The sequence below is a fragment of the Synchiropus splendidus genome, chromosome 2 (assembly GCF_027744825.2).
Source record: "Synchiropus splendidus isolate RoL2022-P1 chromosome 2, RoL_Sspl_1.0, whole genome shotgun sequence".
Taxonomy (NCBI): Eukaryota; Metazoa; Chordata; class Actinopteri; order Syngnathiformes; family Callionymidae; genus Synchiropus; species Synchiropus splendidus.
Window position 1 is genome coordinate 28,838,175 of NC_071335.1, and position 19,488 is coordinate 28,857,662.

The following is a 19,488-nucleotide window of genomic DNA, read 5'->3' on the forward strand; positions in this document are numbered from 1 at the left end:
ATTAGGACACCGTTTCATCAACCCTGCAATACTGTTTCATGATACCTCATCTACCCATCACTAGCTGTTGGACCCATTCACTGTTCTCGTGACCCCACTAGAAGGTTTGAACAGAAACCTTCTAGTGCTCCTTGGTACTTGGAAATGATCATTTAGAAGTTATTAATGAATGAATACAGATGAGTCACTAAAAAATATGCTAAATAAATTACTAAATGCATACTAATATGTTTTATGTTGACTATATAGTCAATATTTAATGGAAAGTGTTTTAAAATATGCTTGACTTGCATTCAGAGTAGTTGAGTTCAGGAAAAAAAAATGAACCTCTTTAGAAGAGTTGCTCAATCAGTCATTTTTTTTTTGTCCCCCAGTGTTTTTGGTTTGTCATAATGGTGTCGTTGCACACGGTAGCAAAAGCATCTGAGCTGGAGATTTTTAACAAGATAAAGAACATGATGAAACAACAGTCGAGAAAGAAGCTCTTTTATTTAAACACTAAAATACAGGTAGTTCCAGCTTATTCTGCATATTTGTTGAATATCCACTAAAGGACAGAGTCTATACTGACCACTACAGGAGGGAAAGAGATTGTTTGGTAGACAAGTCACAAAGGCCACGTTCACATTCACAAAGTAACTCAAGTATGAAGCTGTTTTTACCTCTTCATGCATCGATCCCCGTTCGGTGTTTGTTTCAAATGGACATGAGTTCTAGCATTTGTCTGAGGCCCTCAACTGTTATTGATCCTGAAGTGGGGATGAGCTTTTTGAAACTGTCAAAGTCGCTGGTTGGTTTTACGTTAATGTGAATTACAGAGGTTTCCCATCATGTTATTAGAGTCAAGTTTAAGAAAAGAGCATCACTGTGGTTCACCGCCGACTACGCCTCTTAACAGCTGAGACACTTTCTGTTCCCTTCTTTCACAATTCCTTTCCATCTGGTTTTTGACATTTCTAATCTGCATTTGCTTGAAAGTAATATGTAGGGTTTTTTTTGTTTTTTTTTTCCCAGTGTTGGACCCCTCTGTCCCCGGCACATATATTTGGATCGAAGCCTGTCTGGCTTTTTTCTTTTCTGCCCTACAACTGTCTTGGTCCTCAGTTCTCAAGAAACATGGGCATCATCTCCAAGGGTATCTGAGGCAGAGCTAGAAGAAGCATCTTGACTGTCCTGTTTTCTCTTCAAAGCTCCGGGGCCAAAGAAAAACATCACTTTCAAAATTCCATGTACACAGGGATAATGGCCACTTGTGAGCAGGCAAGGTTTATTGTGTCCCATTCACTATTGATGGGTTGATGTGGTTTCATGAAACAGTGTCCTGATTTTCAGAGGCCACTAGATGGCACTGTCTGCTCTGACCTGTTTGGACTCGACAACTCATTAAATGAAACATCATTTCTAAACCAAGAGCGCCATCTAGTAGCCTCTGAAAAGTAGCACACTGTTTTGCCGACCCTGCACTACTGTTTCATGATGCCTCATCTACCCATCACTAGCATTGGTTTAACTTTGAACGTGGAAACGGGCGTAAGTAAGGACAGACTGGAGGAACCACAGAAGAAGATGGCAAAGCATGTTGTACGTCCTGAGTGACTGACGCCAACCTTGCCGGCTAACAGTCCACTATATATCAACAACAAAAGAAGAAGAAACTGTACGCTGCTAAAGCACGAGGGAGACCTTATCTTAAGTGGACTTCACAGCACCCAAGTTGCTAGCTTGAGAGCTCGCACATAAAAAGATAATAAAGTGAAGTAGCCGCAAGCTAGCATACTGTCAGTGGTCAAGTTTTGGCAGCCATCTTCACATTTATCCTGGCCTCGCGCTTCAGCTGTCTCTGGCCACGCGTCAACGTCCTATAGAGTTTTCTTATGAGCAGATTGTGATGCGCCGTCGCTGCCTACCATCTGTCCATAAGCTCCTCAGTAACCGAGCATCTAACAGGACTGGCTAGAAGACCAAAAAACCCACAGAGGCTTCTGCGCATTTGCATCAACGAAGTCAGGATCACGTGAAATATTCGCCACAGAATCAATGTAATGTGAACGTGGCCGAAGAATCCTGAACACACAGGAAAGTACGTACTATCTACTGTAGGCATTTACAAGAAAATTGCATTCGTTGTGGCTATAAAAACATGAGACCAGAACCGAAAGACGTCTCTGAAGTCAAACCGAAAGATGATTCAAATGTCGCTCCGTCAACTCACATGTTGGGATGAGGCTGTCGCGTTGTGTGGAATTTGTGCTACAAACACTCTCGTGGTTTGATCTCAGGAGCTTTTACGAAGTTACGCTAATGGTTATCGCTCCAATCCAAACGTAAGTTGGCTCCGACGTTCTTGAGAATTTTTCTTTAATCGCCTAGTTTAAAAACAAAACAAGCTTAGCTTTTGGGAAACGCTGACAGATTCTATCCACGACAGTAGATGTGATCAAAGCAACAGTCCAACAGAGATCAAGCACTTGATGTCAGTTACTAAAATACTGTTTCATTCACAAACAAAAGGTCATGTGGTGAACTGCTTTTAATATTCCAGAAAACCAGAACGTCGACTTCTGGATTTCTGTGCTTCTTTAAAAGGTATTTATGTTTTCACTCGAGTGATCCAGAACGCACGGTGTGATGTCTGAAGTGTTACATGATGGCACACTGGGTGGCGCCGCAGCAGTCTTTGATGATGGCCGCTCCAGATTTGGTGATGAAGGGCTTGTTGGGTGGAGGCTCGGGCACCTGTCTCTTCGGTTTAGGTGGGCCTTCAGGATAGAACGGGAAACCACCGTGAGTGTTTGTAGAAATTTACCCAATCGTTTTCCAGCGCTCACTTTGTTTCGCTTTCAGTTTCTTCTCCAGCGGCATCAGCTTCTGCCGCAGGAACTCGGCCATCTCCTTGTCCTCCTCTTGTTCCCTGCGCACAGGAAGTGACCAATGAGCATCAGAGCCATATTTAGAAAACGCGTCCCAAAACTCTGATTCATCCGCCACACCTTCGTCTTTCCACCTCTGCGTCATCCACCAGGAAATCTCTCTTCTGCACCAGTTTGTGGATCTTCAGGATCAGCTCTTCTTCTCGCTGCTTTTGCTTCTTTGTCTTGTCTTTCTCTGCAGTGAAGGGAGTGTTCAATGATCATGTGGGTCTCCGGGTCGGTTACGCTACATTTACGTAATGCATTGCAGAAATATCTCAAGATCACGATAGTTCACAAACTAAGCATCGTGAGTGAGACTTCAAAAATACTTTTTTTTTTGTTTTTCCAGGTGTCCACCTTCTATTTTCCACAGCTTTGAATGAGGCTGAATGGATGGATGTGTAAACTGTCCTTGCACTAGTGGCTTACGATGGGTTTTCAATGTGACCGCCACCTGTCATAAACAGATTTATCAAAAACTATGCGATCTGATGGTCATGTCACACCTTTACAAGCTCAACAGCCGTCTACACACAACACTGGAGACTCACCAACCGCCTATTGTTCTTAGGACCAACCTGCTCTCCTCAGTCCAGGAAAGTGCAAAGAATGAACCGTCTATACCAGTGCTGTTAACCTTAACCATGCTATACTCTGAATTCTTTTCTAGGAAGAAGTAAACGTTTTGCCCCACTCTCTGTCGCCTCCGTAAATAGTATCATGTCTATAAAATTATTATAAGTACACCTCCGTATAACATTGTATCCCTGTTAACATGAAAGAAAAAAAGAAATATAGAACAAATATAGATTAACTTACAATAGTGTTTTTGTCTGTAACACAAAAGACTAAAAATGCATCAATTTTTCAGACATTTAAAAAACTGGATGTGCAATTGTACTTTATGCGGCAAAAAAGTATGTTCCCCAAGGTCACATGTGCCCCCTCCCGGCATGCTGCTCCACAGCTGTCCAGTAGATCCTTGTCTGTACTGTGGTGGCTATGAACCACACTTGGTGTGATGTCATCAACAAGCGACACCCCGGATTTATTTTCCAGGCTGGAAAATTGTTTTTTATTTAGGCAACCTTCATTTGAAGTGTCATGAAATGAGGGAAAAAAAATATCCCTGCGTGAAAGTGCTTCGTATGATGTCGCCAGAATGTGGCAGCCCAAACACACTGCTGTTGCCTAGATACGCGCATCTATCACCTCGCAGTCAAACGTGTGAAAAATCACTTTCTGAACTACGTAGCGTATTAATCATGTCGCCAAAAATTACTTCTAGCTTTTCATGATTAAATATTCATACAAAACATTGCATCAATGATTGTATATAAGTATATTAATAATTGTATAGAAAAGCTACAAGGGTTATTTAAATATAACACTGCAAAGAATTGACCGTTCTGCTTGGCTCGACTGCAGCGAGTCAGGATCTCTGCCGTGTACTGACACTGACAGCCCAACCAAATCCTTCTGTTGATCTCACTTGTATTTATTCAGACTTGTGTAAATTCCAGTGACACAACTCATGCTGAGCTACTCCAGTAATGCAAGCGATGCTCAGGTCAGCGACTGTGCTGCTTTGCATTCCCCAGACGCCACTTTGACTCTGCTCACTCTGCCTGAAAGAAACAATTGCGCTCGGACTTGGTGAACCGATCGTGTTTGACAAGTCACTGCTGAGTTTGTTGCGCCTGAATTTTTTTTTTTTTTTCCTCTCCCCCCTCCGAAGAGTTTCTCACGTGGTGTTATTGAGAAGCCCAATGATAGATGAGAACCAGCTGATGCATGTGGCTTCCTGCTTCATGTGTGTCCTTGAACACAACACCGGCCAATCCAGCTCACACTCGAGCTTCTCTGCTGTTGCCAGGTCCTTTTGTCTATTGAAGCTCTGACGTCAGTCTGCGCTCACGCTGGGTTCTGGCCCTCACGACAGTGGACCTGAGCCCCAGTCTCAAACACCCCGAATCAGTGAAGCTATTTTTTATTTCATTGATATCAGTCACAAAATGTTTATGCCCCTGCATGTGTTTAATCCTGCCTTGTGGGGACCAGATCTGGACACAACACTATCCTTGTGGGGACCTTAGGCCTTTGTAAGCATCATTTGGCCGAAGCTTAAGCCTGAATTTGAGGATAAAGATGTCGAATATAATAAATAATTGGGTTTAAGTTTAAGATGAGGACATCCCCACAAGGATCGCTATACGTGCGTGCGTGCGTGCGTGCGTGCGTGTGTGTGTGTATATACCTGGAACGGCAACAATCAGCCGCAGCTCCTGCTTCAAGCTCATGATGTCTTTGCAGAGCTGAATGTCATCCATCCTGCAAGTGAAGCAGAAATTTCCTTTCATGACCCTCCAGGGAATAGAGCGGGTCCCAGGTATGTAGGCTGAGAGACGGGGAGCGTTTTCCTCTGGTTGTGGGGGCAGAAGCCGATGTTAGGAAGCCCCGACTTCCCTGTCTCCACTTCTTGGACTAGGAAAGCCTCTATCAAACATTGCTCAGTGGCTTTCACTGGCTCCTCTTGTGGAAGTTGTGCACCCCCAGACCAGTCCCACATGCACCCCCCCACCCCCTCCCCTCAGCCTGCCTCTCTGCAGACCAGCGACAGACCTCAAACATGTCTATCTCTCTGTCGTGGAGCGGTGGATGACTCATCCGCTGCCTCCTCCCAGTCTTCTCTTTCCACAGCGATGAGGATCTGCTTTTCCCCGTGTGCGTGTGTGCGTGTGTGCGTGTGTGTGTGTGTGTGTGTGGATGCTTCTCTAGTTGCAGTAAAGAACGAGGACTTTCCTGACAAATGAGGTACTAAAACGACTGAAACACTCTCAGAGCGACGTGATACTCCTACACACTACAGCTGAACTGAAGTCAATAGCTTGGGTTTTAGTTCTAAAGACAAGAAGTACTTCACTGATGAGCCGATGTCGATGCAGAGCAGGAGTCGGTGAGTTCATCACATGACTCATCCTCGCGCCTCAAAAGAAGTAAAAACAGTTTCTCAGCCGACATAAGTCGACGCGTGAAAGCGCTAATGACTCTCACTTCTAGTCGAGAGAAAAGTTTTGAATTCGCTTCACACCTAGTCTGCTGTCGACAGAGGTCCAATTACGGAGACCACTTAGCAGTGAGACTGTCGGTCCCCGCAGCTGGGTGAGGGTACAGTCTTTGTAAGACAGACGTAATCCAGGCGTGTCCAAAGTATGGCCCGGGGGCCCTATGCAGCCCATCATCAGAACTGATGGACCCTGCTAACTCCTGTGTCTGTCCTGAGTCGCGAGTTTTCAAGTTTGTTTTGGTGAAGCTTCATATGGCTCTCCATCTATTGTAGACTTTCCTGAGGTCGAGAACATATTCTTAAACTTGTATTTGAGTATCGTGCTTAATTTAGTAGACATGCATAGTACATTTTCATAATATGCTTTCGTTTCTTGCAGTGCAAAGCTGTGACTCACAGATGTGATCGATTATAAAGAACACTCACGAGTCCAGACACTGCTAGTGTGTGGAACTGTGACTCAAAACTGTGTTTACTGTTTCAGTTGCCTTTGTCGGCATGATGGTAAAGGTTAACAACCACTTCCCCATCGTTCCCCTGACCGTCCGGGTGAGTGGTGTGACTCACATGAAGCGCAGCTCTGACTCCCGGCGAACAAGGACCTCCCGCAGACGTTGGATACGAGCCATCTCCACCTCGATCTCCTCCGGAGACATGGTGCTCTCTGCCATGGACACATCGGAGTGACCTTAGATGCAAGGAGATGATAAGAAGAGGGCGCTATAGAGGCCCCACTGAGACAGGTACATGGTGCCTGGCACTATGGATCCTTCTCCCCACAGACTTCTGTGTGAGATGAAAAGGATTTCACTGTTCTGTCTTCTATGAAGTGGCTGAGCTTGTCTCAGTGGGATTTCACAGACCGACATGTCAGGAGTGTGTTTCACCTGTGCAGAGAGACATTTCAGTTGAACGTGCAACGGAAGCAGATGTGTGTTTTTCCACCGTTGAGAGAAGGTTTTTGGTCTGATGAAGGTTGTAAAGGAAGACACCATTCATCAGACGGTGTGGTGGACTTGTGGCTGGTTGCCCTCACTGACCATGGGTCAATTATACTGACCAGACACTGAGTGTGCTGAGCAACAACTTGTCATGCGACTGGATTTCAACTCAAAGCAATGCAATTCACATACGACTCTGCTGTACTGTGGGGCAGCCCTGGACGGATCATGTGTCCATCACACGTCACGCATGGGAAGTGACAACGCAGGAAGAACATAGCTTTCCAAACTCAGGAATGAAGCCCTCAACCTCATTGCTATCAGACTGCATTTACTGTTTTTATTTCTTTTTCTTACTTTTTGTAAGAAAATGTGTTTTAGGTATGTTTTTCTTTTCTGTGTGTTATCTTTTTATAGTATTTCATTGTATCATAAGCCATTTGTTTTTTATTTGGTATATTCCATTTGTATGCCTTGTTTCTGTGAGTATGTTTGATTTTTGTGTGTTATTTTGTGTATTATTAGCAGCTTTTGTGTGTTTTTGTGCTCTTTTTTCTGCTATTTTTGTGACTTCTTGGTCATGATTTTTTTTTTTTTCACATTTTTGTAGTCTGCGGTGTTCAAGCACTGGTGCCACATCCAGACTGCCATTACCATGCAACCAACCAAATAAATAAACAAAAGGCTACTATAAATAAGCAAATAATTCTGGTTTATAGTTCTGATTTGAGGAAAACGCTTCCATTCTTCTTCAAAACTAGATAATAAATAAAAAAAAATAAAGAAGGAATGGGAGGAATAATAAATAAAAAATAAAAAATGTTTTTTTCCCCCTTTTCCTTAAAAACTGAATTGTTTTTCAGTGTGTCTAGTTGGCAGAGGCGGATGTGAAGAGGAGCTCTCCAGCTCATTGCAATTTCTCTTCTCATGGAAACCATACTGCGAGGAGCATTACACTTACGGCAGAAGTTTATCACCGTGGCAACATCATGACCCGCCTCAGTAACAGCCTCATGTACATGAACATAACAGCTAGGTTGTTAAGTGAAACGCTGCAAGACTCACCATGCAGTTTTGGGGTGAAGATGAAGAGGACTTGTGACACCAGTCAAGATCCCGGGCGCCTGTTGCTAAGTCTGCAGTGCGTCGTCAGTACCAGCTGCAGCTCTCAGAGATACAGTGGCTCTGGTCTATTTTTAGCAAAATGTATTGCTTGCCATTATCGAACATTCACCACTACAGAGTTCCTCACAAGCACCTATTCTTCTGTCACCTCTTGCTTTTCTCACACGGGGCAACACGTCTTTGGGCTGCCAGGTTGTGATGTCATCTCCGCCACTGACATCCCCTCAACTTTCAACCATTCAAGAAGTTCTCGATGTTCTGTGGCCAGAGTGGAAGTTAGCTTTTACATACCTTTGGTGTACTTGAGCAAACCACTGTTTCGAGTAGATTTGATGGTCTTTAGTCCTGCACCTTTCTTGGATGCATCCTCTATCATGAGTTATGGATTCCACAACACACATTCTTCACCTTTATTTAAGTGGAAAGCGATGCAAGTGTAAACAAAGACGTGCCTCGTAATTCGGTGGCTAAATATAGCATACTTATCAGGGTGCCTGTGGCTCCTAGCACAAAAGAGGCCCTATCTTTTGCAACTTAAGATGCTCCTAGTTTTCACTGCTGACACTTTGTAGTGGTGCCGAAGCTTGCGGTCCATATCTGGCCCCCGAGCCTTGTGTTTGACACTAGTGCCAGAAGTAATGTCTTTTTCAGACGGATATTCTAAATGCTATCTCAATTCATATTTTGCGCTTTCTGTCTGCTTCAATAATTGACTTGCACATATGATTTTTGTGACTTTGGTTTTCAACATCAACCGAAAGTGCAGAAGTGAGGGATTCTCTGATCTCTCTTCAGTGGAATCCAGCGTCTTCACCCAGCACAAACTGCAGTGTGGATCAATGGAGGGGGCTGACTCACCACACAGACAGGCTTCGCAGCTCATCACCGCTACCCAGTTATCACCCCAAAACCAGCCTTGCTGCCACAGTGCAGTGGGCCCCAGCAACCTCCAGATGTGGAGCGGCAGATGTCAACACGTGACACCTCCTGCATCACACTGACAACACCGACAGCTGGATGGCAGGGGAGCCAAACGTGTGTGAGGTCTTGAAAACGTGCGCGTTCATGTCTAAAAATAAACCGCACCATTTTCCCTCTCCAACTCGACAGGGAAGTTAGAACTGTCTTCTTGGGATGGAAATTCCGCAGTCTTTCCGCTTCAAACAATGGCCAGCACAGGGGTGTCACTGGACTGTTGTGGTTTAAATATTTTAGAAGTTGACCCATTCGTCTTCTAACTTTTACTTCCTGCCTCCTGGCATCACTCCCAGTGGAGCTAACAGGCTTCAGAGCTTCATGCAGCCATTCATACGTTTCTGCAGCTCCACCACTTTTCATTGGTTCGGAGAAGACACCTAGCATTTCGGGGGGTAGGTTCTCACGCCAGGAAAAATGAATATTATTAATAAAATGCCTTCTTATCATTCTAATCCTCATAGATTTTGGTGAGAAACAGTGTATTTTTTCCCTAAATTAATTTTCTTTCTCAATTATGATGGAAGGGTAAAAAAAAGGGCGGCATGAAAGACGCCCAAAAATATGTCCCCACCCTTTCTGTGAGATAAAACTGTAGCGTTTACTATGGACGTCAAAGGGATTGTAACCAACGACAGTACAAGGTGAGAGTAGGAATGTAAACGTTTCATCATGGTTTGTCCCACGATGAAACGGCTGTCCCTGTTGCTGTATCCTCAACACTGAATCTCTTCACCTGACTACCGGTGAAGCTGGGGAGCCTGGAGCCTACTCCACTTTGCACTTTGGTTTTAGACAAAGATGGTGTTGGTCCGTCTTGGACTCCTTCTTTCGAAAAATTGACTTGAGCTTTGTGAACTGAAAAACAACTTTCCGTTTTTGCCTGCTTGTTTGGTTTGTTTACGTCCGGTTTTTGGGTCCAACTCCAGCTAAACAGGTCCCAGGTCTATGTCTTGTTTCCTGTTGCTCTGGAGCAACACTCGCCATCACGGTTGGGCCCCTGGCTTAACTTTGACTCGTGGGCTCAGTTGTGCATGAAATTTGGATGGAGGTTCACATTTTAATCACATCAGGATGGCATGCACACATCCATTCTGATAAAGATTTCTCCAGAGCCTTCATCCTCCGGGCCCCTCTTTATCCCTTCCTCTCATCTGTGCACACACACACGTGGTGTTGAGTCATCAAGGATCTTTAGGAACTTTATTTGATGCTGTAAGAACAAGATTAGACGTTTATATGTCTGAGATTGAGATTGTGTTTTTGTATTTGTTTTGTATGATTCTAAAGTTGTTTTCCGAGAACCACAATGGCACGTTGAATAGGCCGAGTAGATGTGGGGTGACCATCCTTTCACTGTCAACGGTGACGATACAAAGGCTTTGAAAGTTTGCTCGTGTTAAAGAAAACCGTCACCTCGGTGACATCGCTCACCTTTATCCGTCGTCCAGGCGCTGGTTTGGGACACGGCGCCGTAGCTCCGCAGCGTTTGCTCGGTGTCCGAGAAGGATTTCTTCAGCTCCATGTCGAGTCCGAGACCCAGCCGCGGAGAATGCGAGTGTGAGTGGGAGGCAGACGGGGATCGGTGGCGCGTGTTTGCTTGCTTCCGCCTTTCTTCTTTCATACAAGAGTCCAGCGAGCCGAGACGTGGAGCATCTTTATTCGGAACCGAAGCCTTTCGCTGGTGGAGACAGATGATGCAGCGAGCATGCGCAGTGCGCCCAGACTCCGAAGACACCCACTGACGCTGCGGTGACGTCAACGTGGGTTCGTCAACCGAGCACCAGTTTTGGGTGCTGGATATGAATTATTCCTCCGATTTGAATTAACATAAACAGCTTTTTAAGCCCCCAGATCTGCCATGAAACAATGACTCCCAGTTTAGAGGATGTATTTGCACCTGTGTGGAATCACGATGAAGTAATATAAAGGAGAGTCAGAGCTGGCACTGACTCACGAGGCCAATTTTTTGAGCGTCCCGCCGTCAAAAGATCGGCTGAAGGTGAGTAAACTAGTTTTTGAAAGGTGATTAATAATCCTTAGCTCGATGGTCAGAGGATTTCATGGAAGATTATTTGAGGATATGAGTCATATTTGAAGCTTCTTCTCTAAAAGACACGCGGCAAAACGTTATATTTCCCAACTGTATAAATTACTTTATTAAAATATTTGAACGTTAGTGCAATCTTAACACAAAAAAAAATCACAATTTCAAACCTGATGTCTCACTCAACATTCTGCCAAAAACTTTTTTTAAACTGATATAACAGGTCACACAAGGAAGTAACAACACACCTTCATATAAATCTGTGTTACAGGAGGACAGAGGAAAGATGTTAACAGCTGGTATGAATTATTCAAAACAAACGTCTTCAAAGGCTGAGGAGGAAACACATGTGGTCGGGAATAAATAAAGGTTGAAGAGGTGATCAGTCAGGCTGTCATGACTGAACAAATGAGAAGATCAACTTCTCAGTAGCACCATAACATATGAGTCTATTAAGATACGGTGGCAGAGCCCAGGATGTTTGTTTACGGGATGAAAGAATAAGCAAAATAGCCAAAGGATATTTGGCCAGAAAACTGCCTAAAAACAGTGCATCCTCTTGCAGCCAGAGGAAGTAGAATGAAAAAGGAAGACATCATCACACAGATATGCAAGAGAGAGCAGGTGGGTGAAATCCTGAATTCAACATTTCCAGTTGAGAACAGACGTAAATGATCAAGTACATTCAAGTAATGTCAATCTTCAAGTGTTCAGAAGTCGCACATCTTGTTCCAAGGTAACATAATATCTGACAATGCTTGGCATGTTGGACGACAGTCTCTGAGGCACGGAGGATCCACCTGCAGCACTGGGGCTACATGCTGTGTGGTGCAGGAGTTTTAAGTGTGCGCTGCTCTGGAACATTTTCTTCCTCTTCACCAATGTCAAATTCCTGTCACCGCAACTCAGCACTTCATAATGGGCTAATAATAGACCACAGTCTGTGATACACTGGTGAGTTCCATTTAAATTGATGGTTGCAGATAGTCCAACCCTGCAACAAACAGTCGTTCCACCACGACCTTCGGGGATGGCGCAACCTCAGGAAAAAAGGATGAGATGCAGCGACATGCTGACACAACTGAATCAGGATGGATCATAACAACAAAGGAAGACAAACCTAGAAAGGAAAATGTGTGTAGCAAAGTGATGTGTTATTGTATTAATGACACTTGAATAGACACCTAGAGAGTGGAACCATATCAATATATTAATTCTAAATAAATATTTAAGGTTTGAAATGCACCTTTTATAATTTACAGTGGATGCTAACCAAGGTGCATTACATCTAAGGTGCTGAACAAAGTAAGTATTTTAACTGTGGTAGATAATTTGTTGGTGTTTGTGGAAGGGCTTTTTCGTTTGACACTGCATGTTATATTAGATAAGCCACTGATATGTAATGGAACAGTTATGAAGATATTTTGTAACAACAGCAATGGAGAGTCTGCTGCGGAACAGTGAGGTAACTGAATTTGCCAGTGCATAAATAGTACTACGGACATTCATTAAAACAGCAAATAAAATGAGGTTGCAGAAAGCTCAATTTGGCCTTTGACCCCAGCAGGAGCCACTAAGATCTGCTGGTACAGCAGAAGAGCGCAGGACTGTCTCTGTCTGAGCCACTTTGGGATTGTACTTCGATCACTTCTGCTTGGACGCCGTTGTTTCGTCCACTCTGGGCTGCGAGTCCGGCTTCTCAGCGGTGGGATTTACCCCATCCTGTTTCGAGGGAAACATCCAGGCGAGGGCGGCGCTGGCTGTGCCGTCGCCACTCTGACGTGAGAAGCAGAGGAAAGTGGCCCAGACGAACGCACAGCAGCCGGTGAAGGTGGTCCGCACATACAGAGGCACCAAGGCGAAGTTGAGGAACTGAAAGACAAAGAATATGATGCTGAATACATAGTTATAAACATATCTTTTTTTTCCCCACATTGTACTTATTTCAGATGAGGAAGCTCAGACCTGAACTCAGCTTTGATGACATCCAAAAAGTGCAACTTATTAAAATGATTTCACTAAAATTCAAAAGCAGACCAGACCCTGATGATCACAGGCTGAAAAAAGAGATGTGATATCTAGTTTTACTTTTCCCTTCACCACCTGAAGCAATGTGGTTGTCATGTGTGAATATATGCAGCAAAGTGACCACTGACTGAGGCAGTACTGCACTTCCTAAAGCTGGGACATCTGAAATTCACTGTTTAGTGAAGTTTTCTTGCCTCACTGACCATGAGAGAGGCATAAAAACAAGTGGCACCTACATATCATATGGAGTTGGAGATACTGAAGTGTGTCCCTCCACAGATAATAAATGTTCTGGCTTGACTCCGCCCCCATGCTCCAACCTTCGCACTGTCCTGAAATACGTTGTCCGCACACACATGCTCTGTTCAGGAATCTGGTTGAACTTAAGACCTTGTGCTCTGCGCACCAGTTTAGCCTGCCTGCACCAGAGTCCTATAATTGAATGCATATAAGTCTTAATTTCTTCTGCGCCGTCATGTTTTTCACTCCTCTCTATCAGACTCTTCCATATGTTCATCCGCTTTCTAAAATAAATAGCAACACTATTGCTCACAGTGGTACCTCAAATTGCCTCTTTGTACGACCCACACCTTGATCGTAAATGGAAACTAGCTCTGTTAAAAATGTAGCAAGACTTCGGCAATAATTGACAGCTGAGGCTGAAAGGTTTTCCCCAGTGAGGGGAAGTCAAGTAAGGAAAAGCATATCTTTCACCAGTCAGTACAGTCATATGTGAATAAACGCACATGCAATATCATAAGAAACTATTAAACGATGCAGAGATCTTCAACTGAAGAAATGGTTGTTTCCAGCATCATTAAAGCAAGAAAGTAATCCGTGTTTAGAGTGTAGACTTACCTGCATGAATGGCCAGAACATGAGACCTGTCTAGAAAAAAACAAAAAAAGTTAATTTTTTGCAGTGCAAGCAATCCTCCTTTTTTGGTATGTAAATCATTGTTGCAAATATTCATTAGAAGAAAAAAAATATATATACAGTGGTATCTCGGTTTTCAAATGTCTTGGACTTCGAACAAATCGGAGTTCGAACAAAAAATTCGAGATTTCTTTGCTTCGAATTTCGAACAAAATCCAGAATTCAAACGCCCCCGAAAAAAGCCGGACCGATCAGCTGACCCACGACGCACTTTGTTATTGTGTATAACGCAGCCTCTGTATGCAGACGTGTCCCGTTAGCTCCATTTACTGACTGTTTTTTCTTCATATTGAGGTGTAAAACCTTTCCTGTCTCCACACTGGACCGTGGTAGAGTGTCACAGGGGAGGTGCTCGCTCTCCACACCACTCCAGGGTTTGATGTCCTGTTGTGGGCTGGAGCTGGGACAGGGATGAGGCGAGTCTGGGACAGAGCGTGACTTGGTTTATGACTTTGTCACAGCCAAACTGCACAGAAGCGCACATTCAGAGCTGGACACGCACCGGGCACCTCTTCACTTCTGGAGAGACGTCACTCACTCGGCAACCCCTCCCACATGCAGCGGCCACACACATAGAGGAACAGCGCACCTGCAGCAGACACTCTACATTCACTCCTACAAAAGACTATTTTAAGGCTTGGAACGCATTATTTCTTTTTCCATTCATTGTAATGGGAAAAATCGATTCAGATTTCAAACAAATCGCTTCTCGAACGGCCGTCTGGAACGGATTGTGGTCGAGAACCGAGGTACCACTGTATGTATATGTATATATATATATATATATATATATATATATATATATATATATATATATATATATATATATATATATATAACTGGGTGAATACTTTTTTTATTTTCCATTGATTTCCAGTTGTCAGGCATAGTCTTCATCATTACGTGATCCTCTTTGTAACCCAACAGAATGGACCTCAGTTAATGTTCACTCCGTCTGCGTGTGAGTGACGACAAGGCAGGAGGGGAACAGCTGCTCTCTCTCACCTTGTATGTATTGAGGAATTTGTCTCTCCAGTCCTCCATGATGTCTTCCTTCCCCTCCAGAAAACTGACACCTTAGTATGACACAGAAAAAATGCGTCTGTACACCAGTGTGGCAGCACAAAACTTCACTTTGAATATCACAGTAAACACATTTTCCTGTTGGTTTTGCAGATAAGGAAGGTTTTAAATGAACCTTTGAGAGATGTCTTGAACAAAAGTGATGCAATATGACATAATTCAGACACATTTTTAACAATTAAATAAATAAATAAACCTTAAACCTTTCTATGACATGTATGATATATATATATATATATATATATATATATATATATATATATATATATATATGTATGTATGTATGTATGTATGTATGTATGTATGTATATATATATATATATATATATATATATATATATATATATATATATATATATATATACATATATATATATATATATATATACACAACATTTGTTTTGATTTATTATTAATAGATAGCCAACTTCGCATTCGTAATTAATAATATACAATAATAATTTCAAAAAGGTCGTTTGTCCAGTGAACACCTTTTTCCAGTGAGACCTTTCGAATACATTTGAAAAACAAAGCGCGGTGCTTCGGTCTTAACCACGAATAGCCCGGCAGCAGCAGTTTTGTCCGGGAACAGCTGACCACCGACCTGTGTAGAAGACGCTGGTGGCTAACGGCGCCGCTGTGGTCTGATCCAGGACCAGCTTCCTGAAGACCATCCCGGCGGAGTTCCCGGGGAACCTGCGCTCCAGGAAGCGCATCCAGAAGAAATTGAAGTTTCCATGGAAACTGAAGGCGATCACTGCCACATTCCGAGTCTGCCTCCAGTCCATATGCTCCCGGTGGGAAAACCACTGGTGGACGAAGTCGCCCCCCGCGAACAGACAGCCGTAAAGGGTCACGTTCGTCACCCAGGGATAGCGACGGACGTGCTTTAAAACGCCCTTCAGCATCTTTGTAGCAGACCTCCGACACAAAAAGCGAGACTGAGGCGAGCTGTAATATTGAAAACACCTCATGAAATGAGGGAATATCCGACGGGATTCTCGGAGCGGCGCATCATCCGACACTCAGCTGAGCAGAAGCACAGACCTCCGGTCGTTACGTAATCTGCGTAGAGCGTCACGTGTCAGCTGTAGTAAAGGGGGCGGGGCCAACACGCAGCCCGTCATGTTCAGCGCCGTATATTTACTGACCTCTGAGCGGTCGGGTCACACACGGCAAGAGTTCATACACTGGAACAGTGGTGCCAACTACCGTTTGACTGCAAACATTTGCGCTAAACTCACCAAATATGGTGAGTTCCTTGTAAAGGTTATTGACCTTCATCGAGCCACATTAAGGTTGTTGTAAAACTGATTTCTAATAAGATTAAACAGTCCGTGAATAAGAACTTCCAAACACAAACCAATCCGTTTTTATTTCAGTCCAGTCACACCACATTCTTAAGTTACACATTTCTCACACTCCCTCCTCACACTTCATTGCTCAACATCTTTATAGGTCAGTCCATCTCACCTCACATGACCCCGGTTTCTTACACAAACAGAAACATTCAAGCTGTCGTCCCACCTTCATTACTTTGTCAGTCTACTTGTTAGTTTTAAAACTATGCTACTTTTAATCCTACATTGGATTGTCTGCGTACATATTTGTTATTCAACATCTGTATTAATGTCTCAGACATTATCGCTTCACTCCCTCATGACAACAGCCATCTTTTTTTTCTTAATAGCACATCCTAATATAGTTTGACAATTACGAATTAAAAAGGTTTTAGCATGTAAGGCAATGCATCATTTAATAAAAAAATAAGAAACAGATTCTAGCCTCCCAGAAAATAACATCATAATGTTCACAATCCACTTCATAAATGAGAAAATAAACACATTAGGTCTTGAATGTTCACTTCATTGGAGAAAATGAAGGTGAAGAGAAGACAGTTGTTCACAGTGGCTGGAAAGGCATTGAGTCCATTTTGGAGGAGGTCTATGAAGGTTGAACCCTCTCCCAGTCTCCTCGCTCGGTCCTCTGGTAAAACTGAGGCTCGCCACCAGGAAACAAAGTCTCTGCGTTGGGATGCGCCAAAAGGAACCTGATGGTGGACTTTATGTGCTGGACAAAATGTGGAGGCTCCGCCATGGGAGAAGTGGACAAGTACTGGAAGAAATAGGAGGAAAACTGGAGCGACTGTCGAAGAGTTAAATTGTATTCAATAGACATATATTCCCAATTGGTGAAAACTAGAAATCTATCTCATCTACAAACAACACATTATTAACTTGATATGAGCTCATAAATAACCTAAATATAATATGCACTAAAGACGTATGTGTCGACAAGGTAAATAATATTGCCGTTCTCTCTTTATCTCGACACCACATGTTTGTTCACAGTCTGGATCATAACCAAACACACACTAAGGGGACTGACCTTTAAAATGGTGTCATCAGTTTGTGACAACCAAAAGGCGATGTCCATGTTTGGAGACCACCTGCAAGGACCGACTTTCACAAGCCCAAGACACGAGTCATAGATTTCCGTCATCTGCAAACCAAAACACCCTCTTGAGTTTTGATCATCAGTTTTGCAATGATAAACAAAGGAAAAAAAATCTTTTGAAGGCGATTACCTGTCCTCCAGTAAAGGTTCGTGCGGAACGCAAATCCTCCGCAGGTCCTTTTTGTGGAAAGGATGCAGGAAATACGACTCCTGTTTTAACATTCACACCTGGCAACACGTTTTATGCATAAGATCTTAGCAGCGTCGGGAATCCTGATGCGGAATACCACTTACCTATTCCGTAGATCACAGGTTTGTGTGTTCCATTCTCCACAACATCATTCATGTCTATTATAAACAAAAGGTTTGTCAGAAGAGAGTCAGGCATGATCACATGTAAAGAAAATATGACCTGTGATGCAACATGTGATCAGGTGTATGTCCTCTCTTTGTTTCTGAAAAGCTCCTGTAAAATAAAAAACACAGTGATCTTCCAAGTGTTTACATCACCCGTCAGCAAGCAGGTCAATACCTAGAATGTTAAGGCTGAGTCCAAGTGATGTCATCGAATCATCTTTAAATCCCCCAACAAGATGAAGCTCCAGCCTGCAAAACGGATCAATACTAGTGAGTCAAGTAGGCGAGGTGTTACTCACGCAGATTGGCATCATACCTTCCCTCCTTAGTAGAATGACTCAATGACGTCACAGACTTTACAAGCAGAGGAACTTCAGACCAGGTGTTGGAACCGTCACAGTGGGCAAGGCAGACAGCTCCGCTTCCTGAAGAAAAAAATGAAAAAGAGATTTTACATCATACAACAGCAGAAATAAGCACCGAGCGTCAGGAAAGAATAAACACCTGTATGTCGCAGCACAACTAAATGGCAGGTGGTGGCATCATCGGATCCCATGACTGAAACACAATCTGACACAGCGCGGCGTGTTACCAAATAAAACAGTTCTTAACGTTCCTTTAAAATTGTATCAATTACGTATATTGCTTATACATGTTTATTACCGTCGGATGGTGTTGTGGCAGCAAACTCTCTTTGTTGAACATAGAGGAGGCACTTGGGGTCCACGTCAGCAAGTGGCTGGGAGCGGAAAACCTTCGCATGCTCCTGTAGAAAGCAATGCAGAGGAGCAAGTTCAACTTTAGTAAAGCTAGATATTTTACCACTCCATCCATGAGTAGGGTTAAACAAAAAATATAAAAAGAAATATCATAGAGCCGGACAACAGGGATGCGCTCAACTATTTATTTAGATTATTGCAACTCCATAAGCACAGTATTAGTAGGAGTGTAATATGCTCAGCTTGTCCCAGTATATATTATTGTTGTTGGAGTTTGAGCATCGTACACCTTTAAAATTTGACGTATTAGTTCATTATAATCATAATAATACTGATAAGTTGACAGTCCACGTCCATTTTTGTAAGAAATGCGACTGCACTTACTTGTGCTTCTAATCCCAAAAAGCCGAACAAATGCTCAGATTTCAAAGTTATGTTCGAATGATTCTTTGAATCGACCTGTTCGACTAAACCAATGTGACCTATAAATGATGTAAACAGGCGCAGTAGAAAATGCTCCGAATCATCACGCAGACAGAAACAAAACAATGGTTGTAAGACGCCAGTTGTGATGAGGATCACGACGGAAACATTCACTGACTTCACTGTCACCAACCTGTAAATGAGGATATTTGCCGAACAGTTCCGCAGTGGAGCTTATTCGCTCCAATTCCCGGTTTTGTATCAGCAGTGGCATCTCCGGGGCGACTAAACCCTACGACATCACACGCTAAATCGTAGCACTTTGGTGGCTTCACATACTTGAAGAGTGAGACCAAAACATTGTTGTGGGTGTTGACTCGGTCGCATCTACTTCCTGTTAACAGTAGGGTCCGTGTCA

At 43.3% G+C, this 19,488-nt stretch overlaps 3 protein-coding genes across 3 annotated transcripts; all 3 read right to left on the minus strand.

The window, feature by feature from the left end:
• Positions 1–470: 470 nt before the first annotated feature.
• On the minus strand, positions 471–10,709 carry LOC128754888 (bMERB domain-containing protein 1-like). The gene is made up of 6 exons (XM_053857849.1): positions 10,455–10,709; positions 6,547–6,667; positions 5,170–5,243; positions 2,991–3,105; positions 2,829–2,911; positions 471–2,759 (listed from the first exon to the last, which is right to left on the minus strand). Exons 1-6 carry the CDS (start codon positions 10,642–10,644, stop codon positions 2,641–2,643), a joined length of 702 nt encoding a protein of 233 aa, XP_053713824.1. The 5' UTR covers positions 10,645–10,709; the 3' UTR covers positions 471–2,640.
• A 457-nt stretch (positions 10,710–11,166) lies between these two features.
• LOC128754889 (mpv17-like protein) lies at positions 11,167–16,115 on the minus strand. The gene is made up of 4 exons (XM_053857850.1): positions 15,719–16,115; positions 15,037–15,107; positions 13,954–13,983; positions 11,167–12,939 (listed from the first exon to the last, which is right to left on the minus strand). The coding sequence occupies exons 1-4, from the start codon at positions 16,086–16,088 to the stop codon at positions 12,712–12,714; spliced, it is 699 nt and encodes a 232-aa protein (XP_053713825.1). The 5' UTR covers positions 16,089–16,115; the 3' UTR covers positions 11,167–12,711.
• Positions 16,116–16,473: 358 nt separating this feature from the next.
• LOC128754294 (protein N-terminal asparagine amidohydrolase-like) lies at positions 16,474–19,464 on the minus strand. The gene is made up of 10 exons (XM_053856805.1): positions 19,264–19,464; positions 18,592–18,694; positions 18,433–18,498; positions 18,245–18,353; positions 18,104–18,177; positions 17,984–18,037; positions 17,866–17,919; positions 17,702–17,799; positions 17,503–17,616; positions 16,474–17,229 (listed from the first exon to the last, which is right to left on the minus strand). The coding sequence occupies exons 1-10, from the start codon at positions 19,342–19,344 to the stop codon at positions 17,059–17,061; spliced, it is 924 nt and encodes a 307-aa protein (XP_053712780.1). The 5' UTR covers positions 19,345–19,464; the 3' UTR covers positions 16,474–17,058.
• Between the last annotated feature and the right edge of the window lie 24 nt (positions 19,465–19,488).